This window comes from Tursiops truncatus, chromosome 19 (assembly GCF_011762595.2).
Source record: "Tursiops truncatus isolate mTurTru1 chromosome 19, mTurTru1.mat.Y, whole genome shotgun sequence".
NCBI lineage: Eukaryota > Metazoa > Chordata > Mammalia > Artiodactyla > Delphinidae > Tursiops > Tursiops truncatus.
Genome location: NC_047052.1, coordinates 48,225,816 through 48,252,701, shown reverse-complemented (window position 1 = coordinate 48,252,701; position 26,886 = coordinate 48,225,816). Strand labels below are relative to the sequence as shown.

The 26,886-nt window shown below is 48.2% G+C and overlaps 1 protein-coding gene across 11 annotated transcripts in view; it reads left to right on the top strand.

Moving 5' to 3' along the window:
• Positions 1-26,886, top strand: part of ZNF180 (zinc finger protein 180) — an 87,290-nt gene that overhangs the window by 39,390 nt on the left and 21,014 nt on the right. For 3 of the 11 annotated variants that reach the window (XM_073795947.1, XM_073795943.1, XM_073795941.1), the window contains 3 exons: positions 13,910-13,945; positions 14,447-14,567; positions 24,400-24,489. In XM_073795947.1, coding sequence (XP_073652048.1) covers positions 13,941-13,945; positions 14,447-14,567; positions 24,400-24,489 — 216 coding nt within the window. In that variant the 5' untranslated portion in view covers positions 13,910-13,940. Of the gene's footprint in view, positions 1-13,477; positions 13,540-13,909; positions 13,946-14,446; positions 14,568-21,220; positions 21,486-22,026; positions 22,289-24,399; positions 24,490-26,886 lie in introns of those variants that run through there. The other 8 variants (XM_073795946.1, XM_073795944.1, XM_019932995.3 and 5 more) reach the window with 6 other exon arrangements.

Sequence of the window (26,886 nt, the reverse complement as noted above, 5' to 3'; positions counted from 1 at the left end):
GGCACCGGGTGAGTTCAGGGTCCCCAGAAGCAGCTCCGGTGACCAGGATTCAAGGATGTGTGGTTCGGTTGGTTGCACGATCCCAGGAAGCACCCGTAACGGTGGGGAAGTGGGAGGAGAAGGAGGCAACCCTGGGGGTATTGATGAGCAGGTCACTGCTGGGGACCTCTGCAAATCACTGTACAACATCCCCTCAGAGTTCCCCTCCTCAGGGGCAGGGCAGTTGTTATGGACCGAGTCTTGTCCCCTGCCCCTGAAATTCATAGGTTGAAGTCCTTAACCCCCATGTGACTGTATTTGGAGATGGGGCCTCTTTAAAGAGGCCCTTTGTAATGAATAACTAACTAATGGGGAGGTACTTTGAGACTATGTAAATATCATGTTCCTTATCATACATATACTTTGTGAATGAATTAATTTATATAAATCAGTATTGATATGTCAGTATGGACATGTGGCTTCCTATTCATTGCATTATAATGTTATTGTGTATCGTGGGTTGAGTTGTGTCCCCCTCAAAATTCAAAATCTATTGAAGTCCTAACTCCCTAGGGCTTCAGAATGTGACCTTATTTGGAAATAGGGTCATCGCAGATGTAATTATTTAAGATGAGGTCATACTGAAGTAGGGTGGGTCCCTACTCCAAAATGATTCGTGTCCTTATGAAAAGGGGAGATTGAGTCACAGATTCATGGGGAGACTGCCATGTGAAAATGAAAGTGGAGATCGGGGTGAGGCTTCTGCAAGCCAAGGAAAGCGAAGTTTGCTTGCAGACCACCAGAAGCTGAGAGAGACGCAGGGGGACCGACAGCGCTCCCTCACAGACCTCAGAAGGAACCAACCCTGCCGACACCTTGATCTTGGACTCCAGGACTGTGAGACAATCAATTTCTGTTGTTTGAGCCACTCTGTGGTGCTTGGTTACCTCAGCCATAGAAAACAAACATGTCATCATTATTTATTTTGATGCCCCAATTATCCCTTTTTTGGCCATCGGATGTCAGGTGGCTTCTGTATCCTGTCAACATGGCCCCATCCTTCCTTGTGCATGTCTTTACTTTCTGGCACAACAAGATGTGCCTGGCTCACCTTGAACTTTTGCTGCCCTGTCCTCAGAATGAGCCCTATCTTCAAAGAGCCCTGCTTCCTGTTAGTGGTTAATGGTACTTAGAAGCCAAAATCTGCGTGCTCGGTACCATTTAGTGCACACACACATTTATGTCTGCCTGTATCTCTGACTACCTGGGGAAAACCTCAGGTACACACTGATGCCTTCAATTCCAACCCACTGCCACAGTGCCATGCTAGCTTTCTCGCTTCCTGTTTTTGGGCCTCCCCACTCTGACACTGAGATACCCAGCTCCTGTTATCATGAATTCATTTGCTTACTTGATGGACCCTCTTAGTGTTATGTGTAACCTTCTCCCATGCCTGCTCCCTGCCCCCATGTGTAGACGTCCGCTTCACCCTGGACAGGCTCTGACTCCCTGCTCTGGTCCAGAGAGCTCCCCCTCAACCCCTGCCTACTGGATGCCCCACCTAATGGTTTTTGTCCTAGAGTCTTCAGGGAGGGGCAGGGAATCACCATGGTGGAACCACCACGTCTCCCAAGTGGAGGTATCAGGATTCCAGGGGCACAAGCCGACCTCATATCTGTGTTTTTCCTTCCCCGTCCACGTAGATCGCTATGTGGGCCAATTCTCCCATGCCCTTTGGAAACAACTGCATCAGACAGGATGCATATGTTTCAGATCCTCTTCAGTTATAAGAGATCCTGAAGCCACTTTTTGTCCCAAGAGCTGTCTCGGTTCAGTAATAAAAATATGCAGCACCATTTCATCATGAAAACTCAGAATGTTACAGAGATTCTTGCTTCCTCCAGTGAAGGCGGCTTCAGGCTGGGAAGCTGAGGGCAGAACAAAGAGGGTGGGAAATTCTCCTCTATTTTCTCTGCTTGGGATTCTGACCCCCTCCTTCCTCACCCTCTCCCTCTTTTGGGCTGAGCCGTGGAGGCTCCTAGAAAGCTCTCCATGGGTGGGCCCAGGTGGGGCAGACACTGGCACTGCTGTTCTCCCCTCAGCGGTGGCTTTTGTGGGTTGGAGCTGAACCCCGGCATCCAGCACCGGAATCCGTGTGACTTCCTCTGCACGATAATCACAATGATGAGCAGTGTGCCAGGTACCCTTCCGAGCACTTTTCAAGTGTGTCTCAGGCTGGGTTCTCTGGCAAGCAGTCACCGAGACCGAGTTAGTGGTACAAGAGGTTTGCTGGAAAGGCACACCTGCGACAGGAGAGGAGAGGGGAACACGGACCATGTGCCGACCTGACAGTACCAGCCACCCAGGGAGGAGCTCTGGAGCCATGACGGCCCCTTGGAGAGGTCCTGCACTGGGCAGAAATGTCTAGGCTCCAGTGGCCCCACCAACTTCAGTCACTGAGGGGGCCATTCCCCAAATAGCATAAATGCAGTTCAGAGCTGAGGTAGAGCCTCCACACGAAGACTTGGGCATATGTGTCCAGAGCACTACCTGTATGTTCATGCATTATTCATAACAGCCCCAACTGGAAATAATCCAAATGTCCATCACCAGAAGAACAGGGAAACAAATTGCGGACCATCGATACAGTGGAAGACCACTTGGCAATAAAACAGAATGAGCTCTATTTTTAAAAAAATTTATTTTATTGAAGTATAGTTGATTTACAGTGTTGTGTTAATTTCTGCTATAGAGCAAAGTGATTCAGTTATATATATATATACATTCTTTTTCATATTCTTTTCCATTATGGTTTATTATAGGATATTGAATATAGTTCCCTGTGCTATACAGTAGGACCTTGTTTATCCATTCTGTATATAATAGTTTGCATCCGCTAACCCCAAACTCCGAATTCTTCCCTCCCGCCCCCGCCCCCCACCCTTGGCAACCACAAGTCTGTTCTCTATGTCTGTGAGTCTGTTTCTGTTTCATAAATAAGTTCATTTGTGTCATATTTTACATTCCACATATAAGTGATATCATATGACATTTATCTCTGTCTGGCTTACTTCACTTAGTATGATAATCCCTAGATCCAGCCCTGTTGCTGCAAATGGCATTATTTCATTCTTTTTTATGGCTGAGTAGTACTCCATTATATATATGTACCACATCTTCTTTATCCATTCATCTGTCAATGGACATTTAGTTTGCTTCCACATCTTGGCTATTGTGAATAGTGCTGCTATGAACATATTGGTGCGTGTATCTTTTCGAATTATAGTTTTGTCTGGTTATATGCCCAGGAGTGGGATTGCTGTATTATATGGCAACTGTAATTTTAGTGTTTTGAGGAACTTCCGTACTGTTTTCCATAGTGGCTGCACCAATTTACATAAAACGGAATGAGCTCTTGATCCACACAACTTGGATGCGTCTCAGATGCGTGATGCTGAGCAAAAGAGGTTGGAAACGAAAGACCACATGACATCTGATTCCATTTCCACGAACTGTCTAGAGAAGAGGCCTCAGAATGTCCAAGACTGGCACCAGCAGGCTTCAGGGAGAAGTGGTGTCTGGGACTTAAAACCAGGGAGTCATGCGCCCCCTGGTGGCTGACTTTCAGAGACAAAGTCGGGGTCTGCTGCAGCCATTTTCTTCCCTTGGTGGAGAGAGCTTGTCAGTGAGAGGATTTTTTTTTTTTAATTCTTTATTTTTTGTTGGCTGTGTTGGGTCTTTGTTGCTGCGCGTAGGCTTTCTCTAGTTGTGGCGAGCGGGGGCTACTCATCGTTGTGGTGCATGGGCTTCTCGTTGCGGTGGCTTCTCTTGTTGCGGAGCATGGGCTGTAGGCGCACAGGCTTCAGTAGTTGTGGCTCGCAGGCTCAGTAGTTGTGACTTGTGGGCTCTAGAGTGCAGGTTCAGTAGTTGTGGCTCACGGGCTTAGTTGCTCCGCAGCATGTGGGATCTTCCCGGACCAAGGCTCAAACCCATGTCCCCTGCATTGGCAGGCGGACTCTCAACCACTGCGCCACCAGGGAAGTCCCCAAGAGGATAATTAATATTAAGAATAATAATGCACATTATACGTAACATATATAATTATATGTTATAATCACACATAATATATACACATATATGATAACAGACCCAAAGCCACGCTGTTGGCCAGGCAGTATTTCCACAGGAAGGAAAGTTAATATTTTCCCTCTTGTGTGTGAGAACAAGATGAGGATACTGAGGGTCAGAGGGGTCACGCAACTGGAGATCACACAGCTTGTGGGGCATGAAGTGGGATTTGAACCTGGTCCGTCTGAGTTCAGGGAAATGGAGAGAAGCTGCTCTGAGGGTGTGGGGGGCCCTGGATGCTCAGGTGCATGAGACCCGGCCCCATCCTGTCTTTGATTTGGAGGCAGCCTTTGACCTTTTGATAAAAAAACCTCTTCACACTTGAATGATTTCACGTTGGGATTTCCTGCCCTTTAAGGCCAGCAGTGTGTTGGCAGTACGTGGGCCTTCTCAGGGGCCCCAAACCCTGATTTGCTTTGAGTGCACTTCTTGGGGGTGGTTTGCTGCATTGAATATGCTGTCCATCTAGTGGGGCAGTTTCCTGCTGAGCCTCTTGGGAGTGGTTTGCCTCCCTCTTGTGTGGCCTCCTTTGTCCACTGCCCATTGATACCTAGTTCATGTCTCATGCCAAGGGGATGAGGTGGGGGTGACCCACGACACAAAACCTCAAGCAGGAGGCTCAGGCAGCCTCGGCAGGCACTAAGAGCTAGAGGGCTGTGCCTTTAGCGCTTCTCTTCCACAGCCTCAGGAGTGTCGCTCAACCAAACTTGGGTCTGCTCACTGACTTGCCGTAAAGCCGATCTCCTGACGCTGGGTTGTGGTGAAGGAGAGTGCAGTGTTTATTGCAGGGCATCAAGCAAGGAGGATGGGCAGCTAATGCTCAAAAGACCCAAACTCTCCAGTGGCTTTCAGGGAAAGGTTGTAAAGACAGGGTGAGGGAGAGTGTTGCGGGGTGCGGGACCAGCTTGTGGACATTCTTCTGCCTGGTTGGTGGTGAGGTGATTGGGAGTCAGCGTCATCAACCTTCTGGTTCCAACTAGTTTGGAATCTCTGTGCTTGCGGTCCGCATACAGTTAGCTTCTTCAAGGATATGGCTCAGGATATTATCTATAGTCCTTGAGGAGGAACTAACGGTCCTTGACTTTGTTTAATGGCTAGACCATTGTTGTTTTGTCTTGTTTGACTGTTTTCCTTTGTTTCTGCATTTTTCTCACTTCTCTGACTTGAAAGTTGGGGAAGGCCTAGGAGGCTAAAGCTTTTCTATAAACAAGAGGCAGGTGGAGGACTTGTGGGGGGGTGTCTGTCCCAGGAAGGCCCCATGGGGTCCTGCTTGGTGAAAACCCCCCTTTCTTTGATACTCCTCAATCTTGATGGGGAGCAGTTTCAGGACAAGAAAGGGAATAAAGTTGTGGATAGACAGGTTAATTATAAACTGGACAGAGGGACTCGGTTTTAGGGGGACTCGGTTTCAGGATCATTCACACAGCTTGCATGAATTCTTATCCAGTTTAGCTGGGTATAATATTTAAAATGATGGGGGTTTAACATGTGTTTATCACTTAATTAAATGTAAAATTTAAGATGCAAGATATATCGAATATATCTCCATACAGCTTTCAATAGTGTAAATTGAACACTCAAATAACACAGGCTAAAAAAATAAATAAATAACACAGGCTAATGTTATGAATTTAAAAAGCAAGGGAAGGCTTAGCTCATAAGGAAAATGACATTGCAAATGTGAGGTATTCTTTTAAAATTCTTTTAAAATACTATTTTTAAAGAGGATTTAAAGTTGATTTATAGGTATCTTTGATGGGAAGCCTTCTCTAACGATTCAGCTAATTCTTAGAGTGAAATGTGATCTAATCACCCACAATCTTATACACCTGGATATGCTGTAATGTTTTACTGAGACTCATGGAATCATATTTTTACATAATTTTAAATATGCTGCCATCCTTTGAATAAAAATGCGAACTACAAACTTTGATATAGGAAATTTTGAAGATCATAGTGTATCTAACAAGGTATAGTTTGAATATAATTTCAAGTTTTTCCTTTACATACTTATCATAAAAACTATCTCAAAATGTGGTATATTATTAAAAATACAACATTAAAAAAAACAGCAACAGTTGCAGCAGATGCTCTCAGAGCCTTGCCCGTATCCCTCATATGTCTCGTGGCACTCTAGTGGACTTCCAGTGTGCATCTTGGTACCTGCGAGCTATTTTCTGGAACCACAGAAGGCCACTCTGCCAGCTTGGGCCAGACTGGGAGTGCCAGGAAATTAACACCCTGGGAGAGCAGCCCTCAGGTGACAACTGAGGGAAACTGGAGCAAAAACAGCGCCCTCGCCCCTCAGGTGTGCACTCTGTCCCACTTCCCAGACTCTCCCTGGTGGCTTGATCTCTGGTTACCTGAAGTGGCAGCTGGCTTAGTGGCCACCCTTTATTATTTAATTTCCCTTCCCTGTATCACCTCCCACCACTGTTCACTGCACTTCCCAGACTAACTAGGAAGTTTCAGGGTCATGTTCTGGGAGATTCTAAACTAAGACAATAGCTAATACTTTTGAGCCCTTTTTGGTGCCAGGTCTGGTTCCAATCACTTACGATTTCATTTAATCTTCACCACAACCTCAGAGGTGGGTACTGTTGTTACCCCCATTTTAAGGATGAGGAAACTGAGGCACAGGGAGGAGACATCTATCCAACTGTGGTCAGCTGAGTAATGGTCCCCTAAAGATGTCCACGTCTTAGTCTCTTGAACCTGTGAATATGTCACTTCGCATGGCAAAAGGGACTTTGCAGATGTAATTAGGCTAACGATCTTGAGACGGAGAGATCATCCTGGCTTATGTAGATGGACCCAGTGTAATCACGAATCCTCATAAGAGGGAAGCAGAGGAGCTGAGTCGGAGAAGGAGGCATGACGGTGGAAGCAGAGGTCGGAGTGATGTGGGGAAGGAGCCGTGAGCTAATCCAAGGAGTGCAGATGGCCTCTGCAATAGGGGAAAGGGAAGGAAATGGATTCCGCCCTAGCACGCAGAGGAAGGCAGCACCGCCAAGCCATCGTAAATGTCTGACTTCCTGAACGGTGAAATAATACATCGATGTTTCCTTAAGCCGCTGTGCTCGTGGAGTTTGTTATAGCGGCCACAGGAAGCTAATATACCGAGAGAACTAGATGGAAGCTCCGTGGCCTTTTATGACCTCACCAGGAGAGTCATGCAGCATCACTTCTGTCTTACACTATTGGTTGAAAGAGTCCCAAGTTGGCCCAGATTCCAGGGGAGGGGTTGTGGTCCCCACCTCTTCGTGGAAGAATGAGCAGCCATTTTAATATCTTAACAACCTCATGATAAACGTATATCGGGACTTCCCCGGTGGCGCAGTGGTTAAGAATCCGCCTGCCAATGCAGGGGACGCTGGTTCGAGCCCTGGTCTGGGAAGATCCCACATGCCGTGGAGCAACTAAGCCCGTGTGCCCCAACTACTGAGCCTGCGCTCTAGAGCCTGCGGGCCACAACTACTGAAGCCTGCACGCCTAGAGCCCATGATCCACAACAAAGTGAAGCCACCGCAGTGAGAAACCCGCGCACTGCAATGAAGAGCAGCCCACTACTCGCCGCAGCTAGAGAAAGACCTGACGCAGCCAAAAAAAAGAAAAAAAGAAAAAGTATATAGTAACCTCTATTTATCAGATGAGGAAATGGAGGCTCAGAGAGGTCTAGTAACTTGCCCAAGATCACTCAGCTGGAAAGCAGTGAGTCAGAATTCGAACCCAGAGCCCATACTTGGAAGCATTTCCAATTTGCTTCCTAAATCAATATGTTCAGAGCCCTTTGCTTCCAGAAGCCAGGCTGTTGACACCTCTCACTTCCTTTTTTTAAAATTTATTTTATTGAAGTGTAGTCGATTTACAATGTTGTATTGATTTCTGCTGTAGAGCAAAGTGATTCAGTTATACACACACACACATATATATATTCTTTTTCATGTTCTTTTCCATTATGGTTTGTCACAGGGTATTGAATAGAGTTCCCTGTGCTGTACAGTAGGACCTTGTTGTTTATCCATTCTATACACAATAGTTTGCATCTGATAACCCCGAACTCCCAGTCCATTCCTCTCCTCTCTCGCTTCCTTTATTCCTTCCCTCCTAAGTGGATCTGGCCAGGTGCTGATCACACACGATTCTGATGTCAGTTCAGACAGACGAACCTCAATTCCACGTGTATTTCAGGAAAACCAACACTTAAGAGAGCTAACGGCATATAATAAAGAGGAGATGAACCACTATTCCAGACAGCAGAATAACTGGAGCAGACAGAACAAGAAGTGAAAATAAACTTGATATCCTCTGGTAGATGAAAGAGTATTGGAAGTGAGAAGCCAGAGGAGCACATTATAAAGACGACACAACCAGAGGCATTCGTTGTGAAAAGTATAACAGCTGAAATGAAAAGCTCAATACGTAGGCATCATAGAATGCAGGCAGCTAAAGATGAATAAGTGAGCTGAGATGTCAGGTCAGAGAACCTTCCATGAGGACTTCTGTGGTCTGGAAGCAGCAGTGAAGAGAAAAAGGGCCACCCACCTGCCTCTAATCTCGTTGGCAGAGGGCTGTGGGAGAGAAGAAAATAACCACCCCTAGAGAAGGCTACGGGGAAGAGATGTTCCCTGGGGGAGAGCAGGTTTCCCTTGCAGCAAAGAGAAGGCAGAAGAGGTTGCCTTCTGTGATCTGGTTGGTACAGAACCTGACTTTCTGGGAGCTCAGTGGAAAGGTTTCAGGAGTTGTGGTGAGAGGTGGGAAAGTCGGGGATGGAAAGTAAAACTTGCTGAGTCATAAGGGGATTAAAGTGTAGAAGATGAAGGGCGATCTAGGCTTCTGGAACCCCTTGTGGTGACTAGCAGAAATCGGGATGAAGGTCAGAGTTAGTTCCGGTGGATGCAAAGTTGTGGATCGAGGTGACTGCCAAGGCTGTGGGTGCTGGAGACAGGCAGGGGCGAGAGTCTGTAGCTTAAGGCCTGGCAGTTGGGTTCTCTCTTTTTTGTAATGCAAGTGCCTGATTTAAGCTTTGATTGCTGAGGCATCCACTTCAAAGTCGGCTATCTGGACTAAAAACGCTACCAGCCACGTAACTATTGGGTTGGCCAGAATGTTTTGGCCAACCCAATAGATAAAGTGCCCAGACTACTTCCACACCCCACCACTCCCACCCCACCTCCTGCCCCAGGCTCCTTTGTTTTAGAGATCTTGGTTGGTTTCCATAACTGACCATTCGGTCCACTTGTTTTTTCTCTTCCCATGCTTTAAGTTCCCACTCTTGTACTCTAAATTCACCAATAAAGAGTGAACCCATGAAACCTTAGGCCTCCACCCTTGACCCCAATGAAAGCAGAACCCCAGGCCTGTGCTGGTTCCCTCTCTCTCTCTCTCTTTCTCTACCCATGACCTCACTGTGTGACCCCACGTGTGCTGTGTAATTTCCAGGACCTGTGATAAAACTTTTCCCCCAAAGTTTCCTGAAGGATATTGATGAAGGGTGTCTTGCAATCATAATAAAACGCACAAGGGCCAGTCCGGCCACAGCGTTGTTTGTCGACAGGCAAGACCAGCGCATAACAAAGTCTGAGGTGTTTAGGACACACCTGCCTGGCCATCCCCGAGTCCTCCAGTTTGCTGGGGTCACCTTGCCCTCTAAGTTTTAACTGTAACTACAGTACATTCACCAGTTGACTCAGTTTCTGGGCATTTATTCCACAGATACTCTTGCACAGGTATGAGCTTGGGAACCACTCAAATGTCCCTACACAGGGGCCTGACTATATAAGTTATGATATAGTCTTACAGTGGAACACTATGCAGCATTAAAAAGTTAGAGAAACCATGCACAATGTAAAAAAAAAATGGTGTAGAGTAAGGGGAAAAGAGTAAGCTCCAGGACTGTGCTTATTAAATGTGGACCCTCGGGGCTTCCCTGGTGGCGCAGTGGTTGAGAGTCCGCCTGCCGATGCAGGGGACGCGGGTTCGTGCCCCGGTCCGGGAAGATCCCACATGCCGCGGAGCGGCTGGGCCCGTGAGCCATGGCCGCTGGGCCTGTGCGTCCGGAGCCTGTGCTCCGCAACGGGAGAGGCCACAACAATGAGAGGCCCGTGTACTGCAAAAAAAAAAAAAAAAAAAATGTAGACCCTCGACGTGGCTTCTGAGCCCTCTTGTCTCAGTCGAGTGTAATCGTATGTCTCCCAATGGTTCCCTCCCTTGTTCCTACCCTGAGCCCACAAGATGGGGGTCTGGGCACCCTCCTGCCTTTCCTACTCACTTTTGGGGTGATCAAAACCATCCCTCCACCAGGCTCCTCTCCCCCAAACTGGACCCCACTATTATTTTGTGACAAAGCCAACCCGGTTCTGGGGCCCCCTATGATCTTCAACTGGAAGCCCACATTGGAGCCAGTTCCTCCAACCTTTCCAGTTGTCAAGAAGCTGCTCAAAACGCAGAATAAATCCAGCCCTGCTTGGACTCACTAGAGTGGACCCTGTTGTCTGCAACTGAGAACTCTGCCTGCTGCGGTAATAAAGGGGTTCGGCACTCAAGAGCACAGCCCCGGGGAACCCTCAGCACGGGCATCCACAGCTTGTGTCCCAGGGCTGGAACCGGTCTGCTACCTGTGCCTCTGCTCCCCACGTGAAGAATTAATTGTCCTGCTTCTAAATATTTTTTTTCTTTTGGCTGCACCTCGTGGCTTGTGGGATCTCAGTTCCCCAACCAGGGGGTGAACCTGGGCCACGGCAGTGAAAGTGCAAAATCCTAACCACTAGACCACCAGGGAACCCCCTTGTCCTGCTTCTTTATGTCACTAGCTCTCAATTCAAAGTCCCAGGAGGGCAGGTCAGGTTGCCTGACTCCTGGTCATGTGTCTGTTTCCTAACTCAAGGGAGGCTGGGAAAACAAACATCTGAACTTTGAGGCTTCAGTTGGGAAGGATGCGTTCAGCCTATTCCCAAGACCCACATGGTCGGCATTTTTCCAAACACAGGAAGGGGTACCAGACAGCTAAAAATTCCAACAGATATACACCATATCTCTTATTAGTTTGGTGTAGATCTTTCTAGAGCTCTCAAAAAATGCTTACATAATCCCGTGGTTGTTTTTTTTGTTGTTATTTGTAGTTTTCTTTCCAATTAATAGTATGTTTTGGGGGATCGTTCCATATCAGCAGACTTACCTCATTATTTGTAATGACTTTCTAATATCTCATAGTAGAAATTTACTAGCATTTATTTAATCACTCTGTTGTCAGTCAACATTCAGCTTGTTTCTAATCCTTTGCAATTAAGAACAAAGCCTCAGTGAACCATCTGATACCTATACCTTTGTCCACATGTGTGACTCTTTCTGTAGGATAGACTCTCAGAAGTGGAATTTCTGGATGAAAAGGGTACACGTATTATACATTTTAATAAATACTGACATCCCAAAGATTTTATCAATTTAGTTTCTCTAACAGTGTTTGGAAGGGTCTCTTTTCCCAGTCCTGGATATAATTAATAGTTCACATTTTATTGCCCATCTTTGTGGGAACATTCATTCCTCAATTTTTCTTTTTTTTTTGCGGTACGCGGGCCTCTCACTGCTGTGGCCTCTGCCGTTGCGGAGCACAGGCTCCGGTCGCGCAGGCTCAGCGGCCATGGCTCACGGGCCCAGCCGCTCCACGGCATGTGGGATCTTCCCGGACCGGGGCACGAACCCACGTCCCCTGCATAAGCAGGCAGATTCTCAACCACTGCGCCACCAGGGAAGCCCTGAAGGCCATATTAATCCATCATCCTAGTTAGTAACATCGTCACACCAACATTGACTGATCACTGTAGGTCTAAATACTTCACCTACATTGAACATACTAAACATTGCATATACTGAACGTGAATACATATACGTTTAACCTTTTCAGCAACCATATAGAATAGGCTTCATATTATCTCTCTTTACAGAAGAGCCAATGGACACACGGAGTGGTTAAGTAGCATGGCATGGCCAAGGTCACACAGCTGAGATGTGAACTTAGGCTGTTTGACTCCAGAAATGATTCTATTACTACCACAAACTTCAGCTTCCCGATGGCTTGAAAACAAATGCTCATCAAATTATCAAGTGGAGATAAAGCCACAAACTTGGGAATGGGGCTGGGGACAGGGATGAGGGTGTGTCACACCCAGGTCCTGATTCTCTCTCCTTGCCCAGGTCCCGGGTCAACCCTCTCTGAAGGGGCCATCGCTGGCGTTAGCATTGGGATCTAGGCTGTCATTGCTCTGGCCACAGGGCTGGGCTGTTTCCTCTACATCAGAAATGCCAAAGGGTAAACCTGGGCATGGGATGGGGGTGTGGCCCACAGGGGACCTGACTGGCAGAAGTGTTGCTGACCTTGGTGCTGAGCGGAATCCGTGGCACGTGGGGAATTGAGAGGGTTTGGCACATTGCCCAAAATGTACATGGGATATAGGCAGAGCCTGTGCAGATGGGCAAGGACTAGAGGCACAGAAGAACGAGGGTCTTGGGTTTTCAGGCCCTCAAGGAGAACAACAGAGGGACCCATCTATGAGGTCACGACACCCACCTCTGAAGAGGGTCACCTTGCAGAGCCCGGTCGCAGTAAATGACTCCATAGCTGATGCCCAGGGCAGCAGTGAGGTCTGGAGAAGAGGCTGGTGCAGAGAGCCCAGGCCTCTGCCCCCAGCTTACCCCCAAGTCACTCTGCCATCATGGGCAAGCCCTGTACTCTTAGAGTCTCCGGGTCCCCATCTGGAAAATGGATGAGATTGGTTCCAACAGCCAACGGCAACGTGCTGCCACCCTTTTCTTCCCCACTCTCAGAAAACTTCGTGAATTGAGTGCTATAAACTGAGAGAATCAATCACAACACTCCTCCCTGCTATACTCCAAACCAGTCTCAAAGTCCATGTCAACACAGTGCCTCTGTCACCCTCTACTAATGGATGGGAATTGACCAAAGGCAACATGAAACATCTTTATCATGTCTGGCCTACGATTCTGGTATGCTGGGCTCATGAAGTGGACGTCCCCTGGAGACTCTCCAATTCAGCTCAGTTTTACAGAGAAGAAAACCAAGACCAGGGAGGATATACGATAAACCCAGGCTAAAGAGGACCCTGGTACAACTGGGGCTAAGTCTTAGACTTCTGTCCTCATCTGTGTCATCAAACAGGCTTATCTAACCCAGAACTTGATTTCCAGGACATTCCTGGGTTAAGATCACTGGGGATGTGAGGGGGAGTCCTGGGGAGAAAGAAGGAAGGTTTCTGCCACATCCTTCCTGGGGATAGAAGTGACCTGGGCAAATTGCCCCTTCCCTCCTATCTCTTCCTAACTCCAGCCCTGGGCTGGCATTCACTTTCTCTAGACTGGTGCATGCCTATGTATGCCAATGTACCTGACACTCAAGGCCAGATCCAAGTCAAAAAGGTGGGTAATGCCCCAGAGGGACCCTTTCTGTTCCCCCAACTGTCGGGCCCTTTCCCAGCCCAGTAGGGCTGTTACAGTCCTACGTCTTGGGGTTGGGTGGGGTTCAGGCATATGCCCTTGAGGATGCCCAGTGGCAGCTTGGGTTCTCTGCATCTCCTCCTCTGCTTTCTCTGGGGATCTCAAGACCTTCCATGGCTTTTTCGTCTCTTCTTGTCTTCTTTCTCTTCAACATGACAATGCCTAACCTGGACCCGCTCTGGGAATCAGAAGGGATGTAACTGCCTCTGAGGCCTAAGCTATTTCCAAGAACTTCCAGGGGTGGCCTTTATCCCAAGCCCCACGACCTCATCACTACTTTCTTTTCCCCCAGATGCTGCCACTAGACCCTCCAGAGCAGTTCTATGAGGTAGGTTTGCCCAGCTTGATTTTATTAAAGAAGCCGCAAGGGAATACAGTCTGAGAATGTTATGTTTGACAAGTCTGAGAAGTCATCTTGTCTAGCTCCTTCACTGAACATTGCAGGGCCAGGAATGAGGCAAAAGTGGCTCAAAGCCTCACAGGGAGCTGGGTCAGATTCTAGGACTCTGGCTCCTATACTGTGCTGCTTCCACTTCCAGTGCTTGGAATTGGATTGCAAATGAAGTGGCACTGACCTAACAAGTGATGGGGTGCAAAGGAAGTTTTGGAGTAGAGATTGCAGAGGTAGCCAGGTGAGAAGGAAGAGTTCTGGGCCAGGGGTAGGGTCCTGGGTCCTAAACCTATTTCTGCTTCTGATCCTTTGTAAGAACCGGGTCAAATCTCTTTGTCTCTGGATCTCTGAAGGGTGAAAGTTGGAACTTTCCAGTTGCTGTGATTCTAAGGCAAACGGTACGTGTGGTCCCTAACTGATCTCTTTGTTCACTTCAAGAAGGAATCACCTTCCACAATCCATGGGGACTATTCTCGCGGCTCCAGGAAGCCATCGCCCAAGCTTGCGTTGCATCCCTTGGTCCCAACTCTACCAAAAGAAAACAGAGTCAAAATATGAGGTACTTTTATGCCACACTGAGTCTTTGGACAGTTGGAGAGCTGCCACTAATCTGCTTTTTCCTTCTTGCTAAAGAATCTGTAGGATAAACTATCAAGAGATTTCCTTTCAAAAATCTTTTCAATCCCATTCCACCCATTTCCATCCTATCACTTTCTGGTTCATTTCTTTCCATTCCCTTCCAATCCACTCCATTTTACTCCATCCCACATTTCCATTATATTTATTTTCACTCCATCCATTTCCTTTCTATCCATTTAACTTCATTTCCTTCTCAATTCCAGCTATTTCCTCTCCATTCCAGTTAGTTTTATTTTTCCATTCCATTCCACTCCACTCCCCCCCACTCCATGTCTTTCCATAAAATTCCTCTTATTTCCTTTTCACTTCTTTTATTCCTCTTATTTCTTCCCATTCCATTCCTTGTCATCACTTCCCACCCACCCCACTCAATGCCATTCCTTTGCATTCCATCCCACTCCACTCTGCTTTGTCTCATTGTGTTCTGTTCATCTCTTTCTTCTTTCATTCCTTTCCATTCTTTCCCACTCCTCCCTATTACATTTTATCCATTTCTATTTTTTCCTTTTAATCCCACCCCATTCATTTCTTCCACATTCCATTACTGTCTATTTTATTCCTATCACTTTCCATTTCCATACCATCACTCTATTTCATTTCCATTCTTTTCCTTCCCATCCCATTTCATTCCTGTTCTTTCCAGCCACATATTTAATCCACTCCATTCATTCTATTTCCTACTATTCCACTCCTTTCTAGTCAGTATCCTACTTATTTCCATTTTGCAGTTCCATTTGATTGGCTTTTGTTTCATCCCACCACGTTCCATTTCTTCTCATTCTGTATATTTCTTTTCCATTCACTTCATTTTCTTTCCATTTCCTTCTTTCTCATCTCTTCATTTCCCCTTCCTCATCCCTTCCCTTTCCATTCAATTCTGTTTCATTGTTTTCTATTTCCTTTCATTGCACTCTCTTCCCTTCAATTTCTACTTTTTAGAAAAAATTATCTTACTGAAGTATAGTTGATTTACAATGTTGTGCTAGTTTCTGGTGTACAGCAAAGTGCTTCAGTTATACATATATATAATAGTTTGCATCTGCTAATCCCAAGCTCCCAATCCACCCCCACCCTTCTATTTCTTGTTCATTCCTCTTTAATCCATCTCACTCTGTTGTATCACATTCCATTCTGCTCCATTACCTGTCAGATGAACCATTCTCAAAAGATGTGAATGTCTATATATCTTAGGGTTTTTTTAAATAAGAAAGACAAACCCCTTGAAAGTAGTTCGGATTAATTAAAGTGTGGATTAATTGAGAGAACAGTGGGGAATCTCAGATAACTCAGTGTCAGAAATTGCTTGTGGGCCTCATGGGGACTGGAATCAGGAAGTTTCTCTCTCTTATGGTTGCTCATTTTTGCGGATCAATGAATTTGTTCCATCGTCTTTGGTCCAGATTTAATTCCTATGCAAGCTTCCTGGTCACTACTCCTGTATAACTTCAGATTATATATGACAACATCCTCTACTACTGCTTAAAGTTTTCTAGGTTCACAGTTTTCAGAGGAGAAGCACACTTACTCCAGCCGTTGGACGGATTGTGCTGACAGTTGTCAGCTCTCCGATTAGCTGTGAACTGGTACAAACATAGCCTTCTAGGTCCCTCTCTTCATCAGGGTCTGGGGAAAGGAGTCGCATTTGTTTCCTTTTATCAGTAGAACAAAAGCTCTTCCTGGACATCTCACCCAGTGCACTTCCTCTTGTATCTCCTTGGGTCAGAATGCTGTCACATGGTATTTCTTCTTGCAAGGAAGGCTGAGAAAATGAGATGTTATCCTTCCCAGTCTCTTCAATAGAAGCAGGCAAGGGAGGAGATATGGGGAAGAGTGTCAGGTCAGCCCCCTCAGTGTCTGCTAGATTCTGAAGGGATGAGAAGGGGCAAACAATGCAAAGCGTCTGGAGTAGAACATTCTGAGTCGAGGGGCATCAGGTGAAAAGGACCTGAAGTGAATGTCTTTGTTATCTGTTGCTGTATAACAGATTACCACAGACTTAGTGGCTTAAAATAACACACATTTATTATATCACAGCTTCCGGGGTCAGGAGTCTAGGCACTGCTTAGATGGGTCTTCTGCAAGGCTGAAATAAAGGTGTTGGCCAAGTCTCAGGTCTCATCTGAGGCTTGACTGGGGAAGGATCCACATCCAAGCTCATATGGTTATTGGAAGCATTCAGTTCCTTGCAGGCTGTCATAAAGAGGGCCTCAGTTTCTTACTGGCTGTCAGCTGGAGGTTGTGCTTTGCCAAGTAGCCCTCTCTGTAGGCAGCTCACAACATCGCATCTTGCTTCTTCAAAGCCATGACACATGTCATGCTCTTACAGAACAGAATCACATACATGTAAGCATGTACATCCTGTCACCTTTGCCGTATTCCAATGGGTAGATGCAAGTCACAGGTCTTGCGTTCAAGGGGAAGATTACGTAAGGGCATGAATACCAGAAGGTGAGTATAATGGGGGTCACCTTAGAGTCTGTCCTCCACAGTGGGGGAGCATGCGCCATTCCAGGAATGGAGAGGTGGCAGCACGACTGACATACAATGAGAAAGGAGGAAGACCGTCAGAATTTTCAAGGATGAGGGAGGAGAATGCCAGAAAGTTTGGGTTCCTACAGCAAGTAGCCCAGGAAAGCCCACCTAGAAATGGAACTTACCTTTTCTCTTTGTGTAATAGGTGCTTGTGAATCCAGAACACGACGTGTACTGCCAAATCAACCCCTTCATCTAACAGAAGCAGAGATCTTTTCCCCAGAAATCCTAGAGAAGCCATGCTTAATCACACATTCAACGACATTTATTGCGTACATATTATATTCCAGCCATTCTCTTTGTAAACCTGGTGACATTCTATTTCAATGTGTTTTTCGGGCTCTGGACCCTAGATCCCACCAAATCTTAAGCTTTTGACTCATGTTTCTTTAAAAGCAATAGAAACAAGGCAAAAGCAGCCTAGAATTAGAGGGCCAAGTTCTGATACCCAGAAGCAGGGGATGCCATAGTATTCGCTGCATCCCAAACATGGGCAAAGACTACTGATGGACACAGCAACCAAGGGAGAAGTGTGAGTCTGAGTCAGCCGGAGTAGAGCATGGGATGTATGCATGGGTCAGACGAGCAGTGTCTTTTCAAATCGTGGTAGAGGATAAGGAACAAGGAGCTATTAAGAGATGACAAGAAAAAACATAGAGTGAAGCATGGGAATGAGGCACCTGGGGAGGCGTAGACGTGAGATGCTTAGAATCCTGAGGGACTCAAGGATGGAGCTGTGAGAATGAGATTTGCTAGAGGTAAAGAGGAGTCAAGGATGACCCCCAGGTTTCTGGCCAGAGCAACTGGATGGCTGGCAGACCACTTTCTGAAGGAACAATGGGGGAGGAGCAAATTTGGGATAGAGAGGGGAAATCAAGAATTTGACTTGACATGTCAAGGATCGGTTGGAGAGTCAAGCAGGTAAACGTTCATAAAAGTCTAGATAGAGCAGGGCTTGTCACTGGGATTTGAAGTTATGGGGCTAGATGAGATCTTGTGTCGGGGGTCCCCGGGACCACCCTCAGGCTCAATGATTTGCTAAAGGATTCAGAGGACCTAGAAGTTGTCATACTCGTTGTTATGGCTTATTACAGCAAAAGGACAGAGAGTAAAATCAGCAAAGGGAAAAGGTGTAGATGAAGTGGAGTCTGGAGGAAACCATGCATAAGCTTCCAAGGGTCCTTTCTCTGTGGAGTCACGTGGGGATTCCCGCGATATGTGACAACATGTGTGAAGTGTTGCCAACCAGGAAGGCTCACCCTGAATGTAAATGTCCACGGTTTTTACAGGGGGTCAGTCACTGAAGCTCCCGACCCCCAGAAGGAAAGCAGGTGTGTTCACTATAGATGACATTGTATAACTATCTGGACAAACCGGTACAGGCACGCAAATACACTTCTACCTGATAGAACATTATAAAAGCTCAGTTCCCGGAAGCTGACCAAGAACTAGTCCTTTGAAACAGGCCTTTTGGGGGGAATGTGCAGGGTTTGAGCAACTCAGGCCTGCTGAGTTAACCCTTGCCCCTACAGATCCCAAAGAGACTAGATAACACAGAAGAGTAGGGGCTGACGACCAGTAAGCACTGGTCCCTCCAACATTTATAGTTTGAGGTAGAGGATTGAGCAAAGGAAAAGGACTGTCCTTTTTTTTTTTTCCTGCCGAAGACTTCTTCCCAGCTTTCCTCCCGAATATCCTAAGGACAGGTCACAGTCTCCCTCTCCCTTATCTTTATCTTTAAAGCAAATGAACTTACAACCTCCTTGCTCTTCAATAGATGTTGAGTCCTCACCCAACTCCTTGCCAGTAGAACCTCAGTATGAAACTTGGGTCTCAGCCAATTGCCAAACAACTGAGAGAGAAATCTCTGTGTTAGTTGGGCATCTTTGTAGAAGGAGTTCCTGTTCCACGGTAGTGGCTGTTCCAAAGTCCCTATAATATTCAGGTTAGGTCAGGGATTTGGGTGCTCCTGGCAGTAAACATTACCATTTGTTCATTTTGAAAGAAAAAAAAAAGACCAAACAAAAGACAAAGTCAGTTTTAAGTTATAAATTACTAATGCTTTAATGTCTGAATATCTTGAAGTAAACACACACACACAAACAAGTGAACAGAAAAGAAGGAAGATGAGCTAACACTCAAAGCACCCCATCGTGATTTTGTCCTATTTGTATTGAATCTGTAGATCATTCTGCAAAATTTGACACCTTTACAACACAACCATTGTAATGTGGCATCTGTACATCTTTTATCTCTCTCAGTAGGGTTCTGAAGGTTTCTTCTAATGTCTCTATACACCTTACTAAATTTATTTGTAAGACTTTTTTTTTGCTTCTATTATGAATAAATGTGACCCTTTCTCTGTCTTGTTTGCAAACTTAGCATTGCTTGTGTAGAGGAAAGATATTGATGTGTAGGCAAGGGGCAAAATAATGTAAAAGTTAAGAGCATGGACTCCAGAGTCAGACTTCCTGAACTCAAATACCAGCTCTGCCCTTACAATACAATCAAAGGTAATGTACTTAATATTATTGGGCTTCAGTTTCATCTTCTGTAAAAGGGAATATCTGGTTTAAAATACTGTTAAGGAAGAGATGAAAGTATTATCTGTAGATGACTGTCTCACTAAAGAAGCCAGGAGAATCAAATGGAATACTGTAAGAATTCGTAACATTTCAGTAGGTTAACCAGATACAAAATAAATATTGTTTTTAAAAAATCAACCACAATAACCAATTATAAGAAACTTTGGGGTAGAGATTACATTTCAAACAGCAATAATTTTTTGTTGTTAAAAGTCAGATTCACGTGAGGAAAACTACAGGAGTTCTTTGACAGCGTTAAATGAAAAAGCTTAAAAATACCCTGTTTTCATATAGCAGGGCTCCAGTTTTTAGCCTCCTCCCTGATGGGGTGGAAAGAACCATCACAATTTCCTCACAGGGTGATTGTGCTGGTTAACGCGATGATAAGATGTTAAAGTGTTTAACGGGGGGCCAGGAACCTTTATTCAAAACAAAATATTTGTTGAGCAGCTATTATGTGCCAGATATCTTAGGTGCTGGGGATACAGCAGTGATCAAAATAGATATAAATCCTTTCCCTTATGGAGCGCACGGTCTCGTGGTGAAGGCAGATAGACAACAGACCAAAAACAAAACAAAACCAACAACAACAAAACACCTAAAATATATTCTACGTTAGTGAAAAGTCCTTTAGGGAAAAAGTAACGGTGCGGGGAGGAGGGAGTACGTGGGGAGTGCAGAGTGGGTTTGCAAGTTTACAGTGGTTGGTGGGGGAAATGCCTCAAGAGGTGACATTCGCCTAACGACCAGACGGTGGGGGAATCCTCAGAGGAAGAGCTTGCCAGGCAGCATGGCTAAGGTCCTGAAGTGGGAGCCTGCTGGAGTTGTTGGAGAAAGTGTAAAGGCCAGCGTGACTGGAACTGAGCCAGGAAAACGCTCAGGAGATGAAGAGAAAAGAGGAGGGGTGGGGAACAGATCCTTAAGTCCTTACAGGTAGGGGGAAAAAAACCCTCAATTTAAAAAAAAAAAAAAGGATTCTTACTATTTTACTATTATTGACTACAAAAACATTTCAGACTCTTGAAGGGCTTGACAGGAGCTCCCTGGACTGTATAACGGGTTTGTAGCAACTATCTTTGCCCACAAGGACCAAAGGAGATGGTGGGCGCAAAGCGCTTGACAAAGGCAGCAGGCGCCCAGGAGGGTCCCCGCCGTTTCCCTCCGGATCCCGTTTTCACTGTCACTCCTGGACGTCAAGCCGAGCCCGGGGCCGGCCTTTCCCAAGCCAGCCACTCCCCACGCATCGGTGTCTTGGCCTCGGCCTCCGATCTGGCTTCTCGTCTCGGCGCCCCGCAAAAACTCGGACACGCACACTCTCAGAGCCCAGCCGGACCCCAACCCTAACTCTCTCTTCCTGTGTTGCCGCGTCCGGGTGTCCACCTTCCCTGAGGAGCTGGAACCCCGCCCGCGCCGCCGAGCCTTCTGGGAATTGTAGTCCAGGCTCGCCGAGCCCAAACGTACTTCCGGGTTCGGCCAGAAGCGCAGCCATTGTCCCGCGCGCGGACGTTTTTTGTCACCGCGCACCTCGGCCCTTCGGAGGTTAAGCCCAGTGGCCCTGCGGATGCCGACTAGGGGAGGGGACAGAAGTAGCTTAACCCGAGTCTGTCGTGTGCAGAATCGGGGCAGAGAGTTGCTTAACCGAGCTCGTCTTGCCGTAGAGCCGTGCTGGGCACTGAGGCTGGGACAGGCCCTGCCTGGTCCTCGACCCGGTGGACGCCCAGGTTGGTGAGGGGCGGGGCAACGCCGGTGTCCCGTGCGCGCATGCGCAGGGTCTAGGCGGGCCGCTGGGATGGCGAGTGTGGGTGGGCGATCTGGGACCTGCGTGGGCGGTGCTTCAGCTTCGGGTCACAGAAGTTGGTGGTGATACTAGGGCAGCTGCAGATCACGGGACTGTGCTCTGCGCACGTGTGCGGGTACCTGGTCGGGTGTTGCTCTTAGGATGCTCTGGGGAAGCCCAGGTTGGTGGAAGACAGGCTATATGCACGGGTGTGGGGGAAGATCCTGAGAACCCCTCCTCTCCCTCATCCAAGGCTGGAGGAGCTGAGAACGACTGGGTGATGATGTGCCCAGTTGCAGATTCTGGTTCTCGGAGGAGAGGGGCTCTGTCATTATTCCTATACTCTTGAGCAGGTGTTTGAGCAGGAAACACGAGATGGGAGGTGAGATTCTGGGTAGTTGACTCTAGGACCCTGGAGCAGACACCACTCTTTTTGCAGACCTGGGGGCGTCCTGGGTAGTGGACAGACTAAGTCGGAGTTGCAGTTTCTTGTTTTAGGAGAGGCAGCGCTACTTCAGCGGCCCCCCCTGCCCCCCCGCCCCCCGCCGTGAGACTGGCTGATGGACTGCAGACTCCTAGGTTGACGGAGAGACCAGAGCCTAGAGGCAGGTTCTAAGCAGAGGGCTTCCTACACATGTTGGAGATGTCTGAATGGAAAGCAGGAACTTGGACCAGTGATCCTGGGACCCACGTTGGATAGTGCAGAGTCCTAGGACATTCAAGTTTGCTGAAGACACTGGGTGGCAGGTACAGATTCGGAGCCCAGGAATGACAGGCTGCAGCCGCTGCCATCAGATTGACAGCTGTTTGGGAAGGAAGTGGGATGCTGCCAGCATGATTATGAAGCAGGTGTCCCCAGGACCTGTGCTCGGGCTGCCTAGCTTGCAGGCGTGAGAATGCTCCAGGTGGTAGAGGAACAGAGTCTGGGCTGCAGATTTGGACCTGGAAGGGGTGGTATGCTAGGCGGCACCCAGGGGTTGACATTTGGGTTGGAGGAAGCAAAAGGACCCGGCTCCCATGGGAGCTGCTCTGTCGTGAGTTTGAGAACCCCCAGGCTGGTGAGTGCCCATGTCCTAGGCCTGATTCTGGAGTTCTCTGCTCCAGTTACTGTTTGGGTGTTCTGAAGCAATGGCGGTAAGCAGGCAGTGAGGCTGGGGACCTGAGAACCCTCACAGGGGCTGGTGGGTACTTGAGGTAGCCCAGGGAGGTTGAGGAACAGATTGGGAAATGCAGCTTCTCGTCTCAGGAGTGGGAACTTGCACAGGGCCCCGGGCTGGCCGAGGGCCCAGGTCCTGGATGCAGATTCTGGGTGTGAGACTGCACTGCGTGCGTGGGTATGCCAACAGGAGGAGGGAACCTCGATGGGTGGCCCCTGTGCGGTGGCTGCTGGAGTAGAGGCCTGAGGGCCCCAGTTTGGAGCTTTGGGTTCTGAACTTGGGAGGGCCAAGGCTGCGCTCTGCACATGCACTGGTATTTGGGCAGAATGGGCGCATGGGCAGTCCTAGGACCCTGGTGCTGCCTGAGGATGTCCAGGTGGGTGGAGGGAGTAGCTGCAGATTCTGGGCTGCAGAGGGGTAGGGCTGTGCCAGGTGCCTTCTGTGCACATGAGCAGGTACTTGGGTGAGAAAGGAGGAGCTGGAGGTGGGTATTAGAGGGCGCTGGGGTCTTTGTGCCCCTGGCACCCCACTCACAGCCTGATGATGCCCAGGTTGGTGGAGAGACAGGATCTCCCTGAGCTGCAGGTGCCCAGGAAGATGTTTGGGAGGAATCTGGGCAGGTGCGACTCAAGTAGGGGCCTGGGGAGGTTGGTGGGGGAAGCAGTTTGGGTGCGGGTTCAGGGTACAGCTGCATTGTGAACTCACCCTATACTGTTTGAGTGAGAATCCAGTGGGGCTGAGGGGTGGGTAAGAGGGAGAGATGGGGCAGGGATGGCGTGCGGAGGTGGGGGATTTGCTCTTCTAGTCTCCGACCCAGAAACATCGAGTTGGTACAAAGACAACTGAGGTCCACACTCTGGGCCTAGGAGGGGCTGGCAGGTGCTGGTGTTTGTCGGGCAGCCCCCGGTCCCATGCCGGCTTTGTTTCTGACTCAGGCCTGAGGACACCCAAGTTGGTGGAGGAGCCAGGTCAGAATTACAAATTCGGGGCCCAGGAAGATTTGGGGTAGGGGAGAATCTGGACTGGCGTTCTTCTGGTAGGAGCCCGCCCACCCTAGAATGGTTGAGGGGCCAGGTCCCGGGTGCAGCTGAGCTCTGTGCTTACACTTGGCTGTTTGAGCAGGAAGTGAGAGGCAATCCACCCGACAGGTGCTGGAGGGTCAGGCTTGTCAGTGGATCCTGGGAGGGGCGGGGCTACGTCACGAACTTCATGCAATTAGTCACGCACGGAGGTTGAGCCGTCAAGCCCAGAGCCCTGCTGTTTGCCTGAGGAGGAGGTGCTGATCTGGGGCTGCAGATTCAGGTTGAGGGTAGTGGGTGCACACCAGGGGGTCCTTGATGTGCTGGGTGTTTGTAGGGGTCCCAGGGTCCAGTGGGATAGAGAGGGACTGATCGTGCTGCAGGTTTTGGTGATGGACGGAAGGCCGCACTTGGGCATGTGGTGGGCTTCCAGGTCGGTGGTCCAGAGGCCCCAGACAGTGGAGGAGCTGCAGGCTAGAGCTGCAGAGCCTTGGCCTGGGAGAGGAACTGAGGGACTCTAGGTGCGAGCACAGCTGTTCAGGCAGGAATCTATCTGGGCAGGAGCCTCTAGAAGCACAGTTGCCATGGGTACTGCATCCCGGAAGCAGAGACTAATCCAGGGAGGGGGGAGCCACAGTGGACCTGCACGAAGATGCTGTACTCAGGGCTTCTCCCCTTGCAGCTCGGGACCTCAGGCCCCTGCCCGTGCCTGGAGGAGAGCATGGAAGAGCGGGATGAGAAGCCCCCGGGACCCCTGAAGGCCAGCGCGCAGGTGAGTGGAGCTTCCCTTCCCTTGGGAGACCCAGAGCTTGTCCCCACCCATGCCCCACAGCCTGATCCCCTGGGTTTGGGACACTGTCCAGCTCTCTTTGCAGTGTTTCGGGGGCTTCTGGTCCCTCCCGATCAGCAGGCTTCTGACACACACTATACATTTTATGGGGCTCCCTGCATTTCCTCACCCTCTTAACCCAAATAACTCTTTCTGGAAGGAATTTGGTATCCTGTATCCAAAGCCCTTAGCCAGCGACTCACAGCTTTGCTTGAGAATAAGCAATTGGAAAGAATGTTTGTGAACGTGCAATGCAAGAGGAGAGTTGAATGAGTTCTAGTAAAAGACCATGAAATGGAATTCACTGTAGCCATTGATAGGATAAAAAGATATTTATGATCTACGTTAAGTAAATAGCATTTTGAAATGATTAAAAAAAGGATGTAGTTTGCGTGTGCATAGAAAATACATTATATCAGTTAACAAAGATTATCTGTAGTTATGTTCCCAGTGACTTTATGTTTTTAGTTACTTATCTATACTTTTGTACTTCTGTACAACACATTTTAAGGTTAGGAAATTAATGATTTAAAGCATTTTCTTTGAGAACATTTCATTTCTTGAAGATGTTAAATTAGAATTTCACCTTTCCCTTCCTGGACAGTTCAATCCTGAAGCTATTAGGTGGGGCAGAGCCAGGTAGGCGTCTGCAGTTGAGGGAGGGCTGCCTGCTGTGGGGCGGCACAGCCTCATCAGGGTGATGAGGGCATCCATGTGTGAGGGTGTCAGTGACCCAGTGGAGTGAGGTAAGTGTCCACACGGAGGAGGAGGATCTGGTTTGGGGTGACAGGGTCAGCGCAGGTGAGAAGAGCATCCAGAGAGGGGATGCCCCGGTGTGGGCAGCCCAAGTGCAGTGAGGGTGTCCACGCAAGGGGTGGTCCAGCTTAGGGTGTCCGAGCCAGAGCCGGGTGAGGCGGGCACCCGTGTTGGAGGTGGGGTGCATCCTGGTGTGGCGTATCACAGGCTGAGCAGGTTGAGGGCATCTGCATGTGAGAGTGACTCGACGTGGAGTATCAGCTCAGACGAGGGCATCCACACGGAGTCCAAGGCCAAGTGACTCGAGAGTGAGTCCCTGAGAAGAGGCCACCTGGCCTGCAGAGCCAGAGCCCAGGCAGGGTGACGAGGGCCCCTTGGCAGAGGCCGGCCGCACGTGGGGCAGCAGAGCCTAGGTGGGCCGAGGAGAACTGTGTAGGAGAGGCGGTGGCGGTGGAAATGGGAGATTAGTTACTTACAGGGGGGGTCAGTCAGATAAACAGATCAAATAAGGGTCATGGTGAAACCGCTAGGTGGCGTTTCGCGGGGGCTTCTTGGAGCTCCAGTTCTTTATGTCTCAGCGCAGAAAGAATTCAGCAAGAGGCAAATAAGAGATGAGGAGTGATTTATTAGAACAGGACGCTTGTGAGGCTTACAGGTGGGCAGGCAAGAGGGTGCCGTGCCCCCCAAATTTAGTGGGCTACAGTTTTATAATCAGAGGAATAGTGGGGAGGGGGAAAAGACCACCTTCTTCCTCATTCTTGAGTAGATCTCACGCTTCCATCATCAGTTCTTCCTCCGTGTCGGGCAGGGGAGTTTTCTTGTCCCTACACGGTCAAGCCGGGTCTGTCACGGCGCAGTGGAAATGAGCAAAAAGGCGGTACATGTGCCGAAAATAGTAAATCATCTCAGGTTTTAGTATAATGCCACCTTTTCCTCATATTTTTGTTTTTAGTGCACACAGAGGAGCATGTCCTAGGAATCATTAACTTACTGAGCTCACTGGGCAGGATGTGGGTCTATGCCACCATTGTTTTATTGTTTGGGGGCATGTCTCATGCTTCTGTTGCAAAGCGAGCCCGCTTGGTTTTGTGGCTAAGCAAACCTGTTTTCTTGAGTGATCATTAACTTACAGGGGTCTCCCATACTTCTTTCTTTAGTTACAATCCCCTAGTGGCATTAACTATTTAATTATCTACTTTGTCCCTTTACTCTGTCCTTATCAGTCAGTGGGAGGCAGGGTTCTCGCCATCAGCTGTGGAAAGAGAGGACTTTGGAATGAACTTGGTGGTGATCAGTGGAATTGGAGGTATTGGGGTGGCTCCTGGTATATGTAGATGTAGAAATATGTACAGATGTTGTGTGCCTCTGTGTGTGTGTGTGTGTGTGTGTGTGTGTGTGTGTGTGTGTACACACAGATATACACATATGTATTCCCTGTCTCTGTCCACTGTGAGGGCCTGAGAGCAGTGACATTCTGATACCAGTGTGCACCCCTAGTGCCCAGATCTCAACTTCTAAATATGCCACAGGTTTTATGAGTTTACTGTTAATGGGTATTTAGTGTTCGGTTTGTTGCTGTTATAG